This window comes from Artibeus jamaicensis, unplaced genomic scaffold, assembly GCF_021234435.1.
Source record: "Artibeus jamaicensis isolate MK-2021 breed Jamaican fruit bat unplaced genomic scaffold, CSHL_Jam_final contig_718, whole genome shotgun sequence".
Classification (NCBI taxonomy): domain Eukaryota; kingdom Metazoa; phylum Chordata; class Mammalia; order Chiroptera; family Phyllostomidae; genus Artibeus; species Artibeus jamaicensis.
Window position 1 is genome coordinate 3,326,812 of NW_026521936.1, and position 12,584 is coordinate 3,339,395.

General features: G+C 63.1%; 1 protein-coding gene across 8 annotated transcripts in view; it reads left to right on the forward strand.

The window, feature by feature from the left end:
• AGAP3 (ArfGAP with GTPase domain, ankyrin repeat and PH domain 3) overlaps positions 1-12,584 on the forward strand; it is a 49,458-nt gene that overhangs the window by 23,613 nt on the left and 13,261 nt on the right. For 5 of the 8 annotated variants that reach the window (XM_053671846.1, XM_037131888.2, XM_037131887.2 and 2 more), the window contains exons 7-10: positions 106-233; positions 1,688-1,846; positions 5,111-5,203; positions 10,002-10,106. In XM_053671846.1, the coding sequence (XP_053527821.1) occupies positions 106-233; positions 1,688-1,846; positions 5,111-5,203; positions 10,002-10,106 (485 nt within the window). Of the gene's footprint in view, positions 1-105; positions 234-1,687; positions 1,847-4,035; positions 4,950-5,110; positions 5,204-10,001; positions 10,107-12,584 lie in introns of those variants that run through there. The other 3 variants (XM_037131884.2, XM_037131883.2, XM_037131886.2) reach the window with 2 other exon arrangements.

Consider the following 12,584-nt stretch of genomic DNA (forward strand, 5'->3'; position numbering starts at 1 on the left):
GGCCCTCTGGCCAGCGAGTGGAGCTTTGTGCTCTGGGGAGGGTGGCCCCGCGCGGGGCCTCTCCGTCCTCCCCAGAGGGGTGACTGACTCTGCTGTCCCCTGCAGTGGCCCAGAAGGTAGTGGCTTTGCGGAAGAAGCAGCAGCTGGCCATCGGGCCCTGCAAGTCACTGCCCAACTCCCCCAGCCACTCGGCAGTGTCCGCCGCCTCCATTCCCGCCGTGCACATTAACCAGGTGCGGCCCGCCTCCCCGCTCCCCGCGCGCCCGCCTCACCTCAGCCCTGCCTCACCATACTGTCTGTCTGCCTGCGTGTGCCCCCTCATCTGGTCTCCCACCGCGCGGACGGTTTGAAAGCCCTGGCTCGAGTTTCATGCAGCCTGTGCGGCTGGCCTGGCCTCATCTGCAGCCCTGTGGTGACTTCTTGCTAGTGCCCACCCCGCTCGCCCCCCCTCACCCTGCAGCCCCTGCAGCTGAGGCGGCAGAACATTTGCTCTGGTCAGTGCTGGCCGGGCTGTGTCAGGAGCCGCTGCCCATGGAGGGGACCCAGGAGGCACAGGGGCATTCTTGGAGGCCTGCAGGGGACCAGCCCCTGGCAAAACAGGGAAGTGTGGGTAGGCCCTTCTCATGGTCAGTGTTTGCATTCAGAAGGGCAACGCTTGCCTCCAGGGGACCAGGGGCTTTTGTGCTGTGTGGGGTATCGGGGTGCCTCTGAGCCTGGTCCTGCCAGCATTGCCCCCATAATTCCACTTGGACACCCCTCCAGTTCCTGGCCTAGCGCCTGGCTATTTTTCAGGACACGGACCGGAGCGTCCTTCTAGAAGTGCGGTCCTCCTTTCTGTCCCCTGCTCTGTAGGAAGCCCGGGGCTGTCCCAGGGGGGCCCGATGGCGTGGCCTGGCAAACAGCCACCCCTTTACTTCTGCCAAGGGCCTGCCCTGGCCATCGCGTCCTGTCGACAGTCTTGCTGCTTTTTCAGAGATGCCTCCCCTTAGCATTTTAGAAGGCAGCCAGGTTTGCCCTATAAGTGTCCCAGGTGGAGAAGAAGAGGAGGGACTTAGACACAGGTCTTCTTTTGCTGCCGGGGCACAGCCCCTTCGCCCCTTGTGCAGGTTAGGGTCTGCGTGTGTGTTCCCAGCCCCGGGTCGGGCACTGGCGTGCACTCTCCCCACCCCACCATCCTGTCTTCCCTTCCTCGGCCAGCTCAGTCCCTATCCGTCACCGCCTCTGATAGCGGACAGAGCTCTGCTCTCTGCTCAGCCTCAGCTGTGCCACGTCCCTTCCCCCGTCACACACAGGCCTCACTGGCTAACCTCACCCTCCCCAGCCCCTGAGCCCTGCACCAGCCTCCTGCATCCTTGACATACGTCACTGACTTTGGGGCACCCAGCCAGACTGCCCCATGCCACACTCACCTGTTAGCCAAGACCCCACAGTCGTCCAGCTTCTGCCGCTGATTCTGACTTGCTGGCCATTGCCTCTGATGAGCTCCCTGGTGAGCACCATTGGCAGCCCCGTGCAGTGACCCCTGAACTGCACCGGCCTCTAGGCCTTGCTGCCTGTCCCCTCAGCCCCGTCTTTGGGAGCCAGTGGCCCCTCTGCTGCTCCGTGAGCCCCAGGCCAGGGAACCCCACCTGCTGCCTGCTCTGCACCCCACCCCCGAGCCGCCCTCAGTAGCCCTCTCTGTCCTTAGGCCACGAATGGCGGCGGCAGCGCCTTCGGCGACTACTCGTCCTCAGTCCCCTCCACCCCCAGCGTCAGCCAGCGGGAGCTGCGCATCGAGACCATCGCCGCCTCCTCCACCCCCACACCCATCCGCAAGCAGTCCAAGCGGCGTTCCAACATCTTCACGGTATGTGCCCGTGCCCGCCCCCCACTGAGCAGCCGCCTCTCCCCTGCAGGCAGGGTCCAGCCAGGAGCAGAGCCAGCCACGCTCTTCGTCCACACAGACACCCAGCTCAGGAGGCTCTCCTGGTGCCCGGGCCCACAGCCAGGCCCTTCCAGACGGTTCCCCCGGGCCCACCGCCGCGGCCCTCAGCACATCCACACGGCCCACCTGCCCCCCCACGCCCCAGGGCTTCCAGCCAGGGCTTTGAGGGATCTTTGGAGGCATCTGCCCTCGCCGCCCCGACTCCTGTCATATCGAAGTCGTGCACCGACACAAAGCGCTAGCAGCAGAGGGGGAACCAGGGCCCAGGCTCCCCGTCCACATTCTACTCTTTCCCGTTACCCCACGCTTCCTCCCCCTGCTGGGGTCGGTCTAGTAAAGCATTAGACACCTTCTCCAGGCCTGCGGCCTGTGCCTTGCCACCCCGCCCTCAAGCCCCCTAGGCCAGTTCTCCCCCTTTGCTGTAGACCTCACAGGGGCCCATGTGCCGCCCACCGCTCGGGGCCCCGCCCCTGAGCCCTTAGGTGTCCTGAGCCTCCCGCCTGTCATGCCCAGCATCTGGCCTCTGACACAGTGTCCACCCCCAATGCTCCCCCTCCAGCTGGGACTTGGCTGGACCATTCCAGGATCTTGGGTCACAGGTGGGTGAGCTGCCGCGTGTGTTCTCAGGAGACCGCCCTGTCCTTCTGCGTCACTCCATGTGCCTCTTGTGGGCGGCCAGGCCGGGCTCTCGGCCTGGCCTTGTGTCCTGCCCTCCCGGCCAGGCCCCGGCCAGGCTCTCAGGGACCAGCCCAGCAGATCCAGCGTCCCCAGGCCTCGCCCAGTCATTCGCGCCTCTGCCCCGCCCGGCACACTTCTGCCCGGTCTGCCTGCTTCCGTCCCCTGTGCCTGCCACGCGTCCCCTCCCTGTCCATGCTGACCGACCCTCTTTCTGCTGACAGCTGCTGCCACGCCTTGCACTTCCCAGTCCCCAACCATGCCTAGAAGCTTCTCATTTCTTTCTGTTCACGCCCCTTGAGACTCACAGGGCCTTGGGCTGCCTGCTTATACCCGCACCTGCTGCTTCCGCTGCCGCTGCCGCCGCTGCCGCCGAGCCCTTGGGTGCCCATGTTTGCGGTGACCGCACCTGCTCCCTCGACACCATTCTTAACCCCCCACCTTCCTCTGCTGCTTGTCCCTCACCCTCTGGACACGCTGTCCTCCTCCTTCCGCGCCACGCTCAGCTCCCGGCCTCCTCGCCGCGGCCCCTACGCACTCCCCGCCTCGAGCCCTCCGCTGCCTGCCGCGCTGTGCTGCGTCCTCCCGCTGTCCTCCCGCGGCCCCTTCCATCCGCTCCATCTTCCCGGTGGCGACCTTATTTTTCCCTTCCATTATTTCCATGGTGACCTCACGTGCGCCATTGTCCCCAAGGCGGCCTCAAGACATGTCTCCCGTCTCTAAGGGTGCATCTGGGGACCTCCCCTCCCCTCCCCTCCTCGCTGGTGGGGCCGCCCCATCCCCCTCATCGCCTGCCCGGTAGAGCCGCGCCTGCTCTGGGGATGGCGCCCTTGTGGCCCCCCCACCGACACGGCTGTGGACATCCCCAGCCACCCCCATGACGTCATGCACCTGTTTTGTTGCCACTCTTGCTGCGTTTCCTGCCCTGGGGGTTCCCGGGGATCCTCTGGTGATGGGGGGCCTTTTGGCTCCCAAGTCTGCCTGGGGCAGGCTGCACCCGACCCCTCCCTGCAGTGGCAGTCCTACCCACCGTCCTCCCCAGCTCGGAGGGGCAGAGGCTGTGGTGTCCAGTGGAGACCTGGGGCAGGCGCTGCCGGCGGAGCTGCGGGCTGGGACCCTGGGCCCAGTGCTCCCGGCTCCTCGGCTGAGGTCCCCCCCCAGTGCTGTAGCCCTTTGCCCCCTCCCTGTGCCCCCAGCTCCTGGCAGCCTGGGTGCACAGGAGGGATGTGGCGCCCGAATATTCCCCACCGGCTGAGATGGCCTGCCGGCCGCCCTGCCACCTCCTCTGCCTCCTCCTCCTCCTCCTCCTCCTCTTCCTCTTCACCTCACTGCTGCCTCTCCCCAGGCACCTGGGGCTCTGCCCTCACCAGTGCTGACCAACTTATGCGGGGCTTGAGTATAACTTGCCAAAATCTTTATTCTTTCGATATTTGCAGATATGTGCCACTGTTTCCAACTTTTCATCAACAAAAAGGCCTTTCCAACTCCTTCCAAATTAGAAGACCAGGTGGTGACACACAGCACCTCTGGACACTGTCCCCTGTGCGGGGCCGGAGGCGGGCCGGGCCCTGGGACTGCTCTCAGATGAGACGCGGCCGCCGTGCTCCCCACTCCAGAGACCCACGGGAACCTTTGTCACTAACCCCCACCCCCAGGGAAGGCTAGGAAGCTGGAGCCCAAGGCCGGGGGCTGCCGGGGACCAGGCCCGGCTGGACGCTGCGCCAGGCTCGCTGCATGGACAAGAAGGGAGCTCGGCCCCACGCCTGCCCGGCAACGAGGCCCAGAGGGGCGGGGCGTCCGAGCGCCCGTGGCCCAGCTACTCCTGGGGGAGCTTTCCCGCCCCTCCCCTCCTCTGCTCCTTCCTGCATGGACTTCTGCGTTCCTGCTCCGCTCTGGACGCCAGCACCGCCTCGCGCTTGCCTTTCCCCCTCTTGGCCTCCCCGTTTCCTAGGATCCGCACTGGGGCGGCTCTGCCCCAGGAGCCTGGCAGGGGCTCGGGGCCTTTCCTGGCCTCTCTCCTCTCTCTCTCCATCCACTGTGCCCCTCGGGCCACGCCGATGAGCTCGGCGCAACGTGCCATGTGGTGTCTGTGCCGCAGGCGGGCCACTGCCCGCGCACTTCTGGACTTGGCTGTCCCTGGTTGTCGTGCCCTGTGCTCCCAGCCGTCCCTCAGTCCCACTGTCCACCTCTCCTGGCCCCTTGCCTTCTCTTACACCCCAGCCCCTTGGGCTGCGCGCCTCTCACGCCCTTGGTATTTCGTGTCCTTGCTCTTTTGTAAGGGGCCGTCCCAGCTCAGTGACCTGTGCTGCTCTGTATGGTGCCGTGTGTAAGAATAAACCCATTGGAATACTCTCGGTCTCCGTTCCTTCCCGGTCCCGCCGCCCCGGCCCTGCCCTGTTGCTAGGGCCTGTCCAGGCCGAGGGAGGGTGGGTGGGCTGGGGATTGCAGGTGGGCAGCTGTCCCTGCACCGGCCCTGGGCCCCTTTAACATGCCTCTTCTTTTCTCTTTCAGTCTCGGAAGGGTGCCGACTTGGACCGGGAGAAAAAGGCTGCTGAGTGCAAGGTGGACAGCATCGGCAGTGGCCGGGCCATCCCCATTAAACAGGTCAGCACCCCCTTCTCCCCTGCTGAGGGAGAGGAGCCGATAAGGCCCTGGAAATGCTAGAGGATGCTTCTTTTCTGAGCCTCTGTGACAGGGGTCTTGGTGGCAGCAGCGGGCGCCCCTCCTGTCAGGTCTGAGGTTCTGCCAGGAAGGAGGAGACTCTGGGAAGGGTGGTCAGAGTGGTTATTGCCCGTTTAGTTGGGCGACGGGAGCGTCCTGCTCTCCTGGCTTTGCCTGTACTGCTTCTCCACCACCAGGGGGCAGCAGAGAGCCGCCCGCTGTCCTCCGGCGCTCTCGGGAGACCTGGAGGGGAGACCTGCTCTGCCAGAGTGCTGGGTCTGGGCTGTCTGGCCCAGAACAGGAAGAGAATTCGCAAGAGAACCCTGAGTACCCGCTGATGGGCAGACCGAGGGCTGGTCTTCCCCTGGGTTCTGTGACAGCCTCATCCCTGTAAGCCTCTGTTTATTTGTAAAGAAAAAATTTGGTCCAGGTGTCTCTCCCGGATTCCTGTCCGAGTCACTGCTTGGCAGGGCTGGCGACTGGTGACTCGGATGCCCCCAGGCCTCGCGATGTGGGTCCCCTTGTGGGAGAAGACATTGAAGGATGGGGGCGCCCGTGTGCAGAGGTGGTGGTGTGCCGGGCAGGGCTCTCGAATTGCTGGCTGGGCAAGGGCAGCGCCAGGAGGTGTCCCCTGGACCTTGGGCAGGAGGCAGCGGGCTGAGGTGCCCGTGAGGCTGGGTCTGTGGCCCGGTGGTCAGTGTGCTGTGCCCACAGGATGCTGGGCTTGGCAAAGACCTTCTTGGGAGCTGGGGGAGGACGTGTCAGGTTCTGACCAGAACCCCAGAGATTGGTGTGGCCCGGGCCCAGCTGTGGTCAGGCTGGGGCTGGGCCCCATGAGCAGTGTGACTGGAGCTCATGGGTGAAGGTCCACTTAGAATGGACAGCCTAACACACCTGTCAGGTCCCAGGAGGCAGAATGGGGACACCGAGTGGCTCTGCGTCCTTTGTTTCTGCTTCAGCCCTCCCCGAGACGTCCCCACACTCCTGTCTGGCAGGCTCAGCTCTAGCTGGGCCAGGGTGCGGACGGGGGTGGGTGGGGGGGGGCTGAGCAAGAGACCTGAGCACAGCGGCAGCAGCCAGTCTCCCATTGGTTCCCACACACCTGTTGATTGGTGCCTGATCAATCACCTGTCTCTGGGACTGAGCAAACCCACCACCTCCTAGTGGGGTCGGGGATGGCTGTTGGTAGGTGGGGTGGATGTGCTCACAGAGAGGACTGTCTCTCCCTGCCTGGGGGACAGGTGTTTCCGGAGTGCGTGCGCACATGAAAACCGTTAATAAAAAGGGTATCCCCAAACCCTCCCCATCTGGCGTAGAGGTGCCCGGTCTTGCGTCTGGGTGATGTATCCGTTGCCTGATCCCCCGTGTGGACGGAGGCAGGAGCTGTGGGAGCGGAAGCCCAGTGCAGGGGCACCTGTGGCTCTGGGCTGGGCCAGGGGCAGTCAGCTAGGTCGCCTGGGTGCTGCAGGTCGCTAACCTTCAGGGCTCCTGAGTACACTGGGAAGGATACTGCGGGCAGAAGCTCAGCACAGTCCTGGGCCCTGGGTCTCCCTGCCCGCTGCAGGCAGGAACCTCAGGCCGGAACACCAAGGGATCATGACTCAGGGGCATTGGCTTCTCCCAGCCCGTGGCCATTCCTTCTGGTCCCACCTCCCTCTGCCCAGGGCCGTCCACCCTTCTCCCGCCTGGTGTCCCGTTCTGCCGACGCCGCTCCTTCCCCTCCCCCCTGCTCCTGCTGGGAGTGGAGATTGCATTTCAGTTGCCATTTGCATTCCCAATCAATCCGGACTCCGCAATTAAGCCGGCTGGCGGAGCTGGGAGGGAGGCGGCGGCGGGAACGGGTCCTCTGGGGGCTGTCGCCTCCGCACCGCTCCCATTCCGCCCCAGATTGCTTCCTGCTCCGCCGTGCGCAGCCGGCCGGCCGGGGAGGGAGCGGGAACCCCCGGAGCTCCTTCTCCCTACTTGGAACGCCCGGTGCGCGCCAGGCTCGGGCCGGCAGGCCGGCCCTTCTGGCCCAGCAGGCCGGCCCTTCTGGCCCAGCGTGGCCTCCGTCCTCCCAGCGCCGAGCGGCCAGGGGGCGGGGAATGGGCGGTGGTGGGGCCGCTCTGCCCCGCCTCTCCGCGAGCTCAGCCACGCGTTGCTCCTAGGCCCGGGTTGCGGGCTCCTCGGCGCACCACCGCCCTTCCTCTCCCCCCAGCCCAGGTGAAGAGGGCGGGCTTGGGGCAGGAAAGTGCCCTGCTCCCCCCCCCCCCGGGGCAGGACTGCCCTCGGTGAGACCGGACACTGAGGCCCACGGACACGAGTTGTTGGATGATAAAGACTAGTTGGTGGCAGAAGGGGGAGGTGAGCCTGGCTTCCCTTTCTCCTGAAGGAATCGGGGCAGGACCCAGGAGGGAGGGCCTGGTGAATCTAAGGGTTTGAGAGCGGAGGCCACTGTGGCATCCCCCGTGGAGGGGGAGGTGGGGGGGGCAGATGCGGAGCTGCGGGGGAGCGGAGGCCATTTCCTGGCGCACCTGGGGCGTGTCTCGGCCTCGCTTATGGGAGGGGCCCCAGGCAGCCATTCCTGGCCTGTGAGGGGTAGGTGCCGCACCCAGAAGCTCCCTGTGATGGTAGAATCTCTCAGGCTGATGAGGGGCCAGGACATGGACGGGTCCTCAGAATGACAGTCCCCCACACCCGTTCTCAGGTGGGTTCACGTGGGGCGGCAGGAGGAGAGGAGGGAGGGAGGAAGAAGGGGTAGCAAGGATGTGAACTCTATCGAAAGGTGGGAGAAAGATGGGAGGCAGGTGTGGAGGGCTCTTACAGCCACCTGGGTGCCTGCCTGGGGAAGGGGGAGATGGGGCGGGAAATCCCAAACGACCTGTTGGCTAATCTCCTTGCTCTGAGCCTCCTTTTGAACTTGGAGGGAAGGTGTGATGGAATCTGGGCCCATCGCCACCTCAGGCCACAGCCACCCACCTTCTCATGCCTGAGCCTCTCTGTTTCTTGTAATTTATTGATTTTTTAGAGAGAGGCACACCCATCATTTTGTCCCACCTATCCATGCATTCATTGGTTGGTTCCTGTATGTGCCCTGACCAGGGATCGAACCCGCAATCCTGTAATATCAGGACAACGTTCTAACCCACTGGGCTACCTGGCCAGGGTATAAATGTCTTTAAAAAAACATTTTTTTTTCAGTTACAGCTGAAATTCAGTAATATTCAGGGCTCAGCACAAATAATGCCCCTTTTATTACAAAATCACAGGTATGTAATTCTGTGATGTAGCAATATCACACTCAGGCACACCATATGACATTTCAGGAGGTGAAACGTTCGAATTGCTGTCCGTCTCACGCGAGAATTCGCGTGTCCTACCGACCCCACTCCAGCAAGCCTTCTGCTGGACCCTGAATGGTTTTCAGGTGTATAGCACAGCTGTTAGGTATTTATATACCTGACAAGTATATACCACGTGTAATTATACCATTATTGACCATGTTTCCTATGCTACATTTTTACATCTCTGTGACTGTTTTTATGAACCACCTCATCTTTTTCATCCATTCCCTCCAACGTCCACCCACCTGGTAAGCACTAATTTGTTCTCTGTATCTCTAAGTTTGTTCGTTTATTTTTTTTCAAGATTTTACTTGTTTTTAGAAAGAGGGGAAGGGAGGGAGAAAGAGAGGGAAACATCAATGTGTGAGAAATAATTGGTTGCCTCTCACACATCCCCAGCCGGGGACCTGGCCCATCAACCCAGGCATGTGCGGTGACTGGGAATTGAACTGGCGACCTTTCAGTTTATAGGCTGACGCGCAAGCCACTGAGCCACATCAGCCAGGGCTTAGTCTACTTTCTTTTGTTAGATTTCCCTTTAAGTGAAATCATCACACCTGAATCTCTTAATCCCTAGTTTTCTATCTTAGGGCAGGGCCCTCGCTTCCTGGAGTAGAAGCTGTTACAGTGTCTCCTCCTTTCTGACACTCACCGGGATGGACTCAGGGTGCTTCCCTGCTCTCCCAGCCGATGTGAGCCCTAATCCGTCCCTGTTTGCCCCCAGTCTGTGGCTCTGTGTGGCTGTCCCCATGCAGTTTTGTCCTGGCATCTGCAGGAGCATGGTCTCAGCCGTCCCGAGGGGGCAGTTGGGAGGGAATGCTGGTCCTGCGGGGTCTGCCACCTGTATACCATCATGGCCATCCTTGTCCCCCCAAGTGCAGCTTTTGTCCTCACCCGCGCTCTCTCGCAGTCTGTTTGAGGGAGAGAGTCAGAGGCAGGGGAGGGTGTCTTCAGGGGCCGTCACTGGAGGAAGGCAGCAAAGGCTGTCCCTGGGTATGGTCGAGTTTTGTCTTCCGTCTTTCAGCCAGTCCTGGCTGGCTGCTCCCCACCCTGGCTGTTTCCTGGGTGTCTGGTGTGTTCCAGGCACTGTCACAGTGCCGAGGGCATCCACGAACAAAACACACCACCGTTACTGCTCTCGTGAGCTCTAATCCATCCCCAGGCCACAGGGGAAGTCTGGTTGCTGGACTCAGTGGCCGGGGGTCCCCGCTGTCTACCTTGTGGAGTTGGGCATTCTGGGGACAGTGAGGGGATTTTCTGCCCTCATCTAGGGCCATCGTTGGGGGTAGAGGGCCAGGGCCCTCCTGAGGTCTCTGTGCACCTGGAGAGGCCCAGGCAGGAGGAAGGGGAGGAAGACAGCCCCTGGCGAGGCGGCCCTGGGGGTTGGCACCGGTCCCTGATCCAGCCTCTGTCCGCAGGGCATCCTGCTGAAGCGGAGCGGCAAGTCCCTGAACAAGGAGTGGAAGAAGAAGTACGTGACGCTCTGTGACAATGGTCTGCTCACCTACCACCCCAGCCTGCACGTGAGTCTGGGGCCAGGGCCGGCCCTGGGGGAGGCCGAGGGCAGAGGCAACAGGGACAGAGCGGAGGGGCTGACTCCGGGGCGGAAGGGGAGCAGATCTCAGTGAGCTCAAGTGGACTCTCACTTGAGCTGAGGAAGGACCGCACTTTGGTGGCTTGGGAACTACACAGACCCCAAGACCCAGGCCCGGGCTGAACGTCACACTCAAGCTCTGATCGTGGCCACGCCTGCTGGAGAGAACTCTCCCTCCGGGACGGTGACCCGGGCTAGGCTGGTGTGGGCAGTCGGGCTCTACGTCCTGTGTCCTGCCTGTTTGAAGAGCTTAGTGGGTCCCACGTACCCAGAACTGCTACAGCTGGGGGCGCTGATGGTGCCAGCCAGGTGTCTTCAGGGCAGTCAGGCTGGTGGGGGCACCCTGGGCCTGGGATGCTGGAGAGCTGGGGGGCAGTGACACCGGGTCTGTGGAGAATGGCGCGGGGACTTGGATGGGCCCCCTAGGGAGGAGGAGAGTGGGGTGGCGATGTGGTGGGTGCCTGGCCTTTGGCTGGGGTGGGGGGTTTGCAGTGGTTGTGGAGTGAGGCTCCCCGACCCTTCCTTCCCCCCCTCCCCTCACTGCGTGGCTCCAGCACACAGCTGTCACCAGAATTCATCTCTGTCACCACCCCACTGTGGGGCTAATGAGTTCTCCTGTGAAGCCCCTCAAGCACAGCACGTGGGCCAGCCCCACCCCCGGCCCAGAGGCCCAGGGCCTGCCTCAGAGGGCCCCTTGCCTGCCTTTGAATCCACACAAGGCGTCCAGGAGGCCCCAGCCCAGAGGTGCTGGGGTCCACGGTCCTGGCCAGACGAGGTGCTGAGGGTGCCACCCAGTCAGCCCTGCCCTGCACACGCAGAGGAAGCCTGGCCTGGGGGGAGCCGCAGGCAGCCGCTTTCCAGCCCGGCCAGCGCCCAGCTTGGCCCGTATTTGATTCCTTGGGCACCGACCCTTGTTCCCCTCGGCCTAGGGCACAGTACTGGTTAGACTGTCTGCTCCTGGCCTCCCTTATTCCACAGGGTGGGAGCTGTGCTGGGATACCTGGCAGTTGGAGGGGCCACACTCGGGTGACCTTGGATACTTAGTATGAGGGCTTCCCGAGCGCTGTCCTCTCCCCAACTCCGGCCTCCGCCTGACACTCAGACCTGGTCCCACTGCTGAGGCAGTGACACCATGAGAGGCGCAGGTTCCTAGGAAAAGCGCTGACACAGAGGCACAGGTGTCTCCAAGTCGGGGGCAGCCTGTGGGTACAGTCTGTCCCAGACAGGCATTGGAACCGCAGGGTCCCCCAACCGAGAAGGGCCTGGGGGCACTGTGCCCACGCCCAGGCTGGGGCTGAGCCCCCACCGGCTCGTCCTAGCCGCCCCCCAGCCCCTGGCAGGAGCCACCTGCTCTTTGTGGAGGCACCATCTTGCCGCTGAGCTGAAAGTGGTGTTTCTGAAGCTTCCCGTGTGTGGGGTTGGGGCGGGGCCGTAGCCTTTCCCCTTTGCTTCCTTCCTTCCTTCTTTGTGTTGCCTTTGGTGGGCGCTGCACTCCGCCCTCTGTTCTTGTCCCCAGGCCCCGGATTGTGGGGAGGGCCGGGGGAGGGGAGGGGCGGGGATGGGGGTCTCAGACACGGGAGGAGGTGCAGCTTTGGTTCCGAGTTTGGGTTTGGGTTGGGGGGCGGTGAAGGCGGGACAGAGTGCTGTCTTCACACAGACTTAGCAGGCTGCCGAGCCAAGGCAACAAAGACTGGGCCATCAAAGTCACCTGGCCCGGGGCTGGCTCTGAGCAGTCCCTGGAGTTTTCTGCACTCGCCAGGAGTGCCTCGGTTCACACCACTGCACTTGGGGGGCTGAGAAAGTCGCTGGAGAGTTAGCACCGGGGGCATGCGTTGCCCAGACTTCCTGTCACTCAGGGAGGTGGGCCGGGCTGGGTGTCTGGGCTCCTGCGAGCCCCCAAGCCCCTTCAGCACCACGCTCTCTGAACTGTGTGTTGCTCTGTGTGTTCGGGAGCCTGGGACAGGCTCACAGGTGGCTGGCTCAGGCCCCAGCTGGCCGGCCGGGCCCGCTCTCACTCTCCTGGGTGCAGGACGAGGTTGAGTGGGCAGCTCCTTTGAGCACCAGGGCTCCCCGCCTGTCAGCTCTTCTCACTGTCTGCCCTTTGGCTCTGGGGTCACAGTGCATGTCCTTCCCACATACTGGATGCCAGGAGGAATTGGCACACGCAGACGGTGGTGTTAGGCACACGTGCCCTGTAGATGCTTCGTCTCATTCAGGAGACACGGACCAGATTCTGAACCGCGGTAATGGAGGAGGCCACAGGAAGGCGAGGCCAAGGGCCCCCCACGTGCGGCTGTGTGAACGGGGCTGAGTGGGCTCCTCGCAGAGGCTGCTTCCCTTGGGACTCCCCACGTGCGTCTTGCTTTTCTTCCTTGCTTGCGGCTGGGCTCAGGTGTTGCTGGCTTAC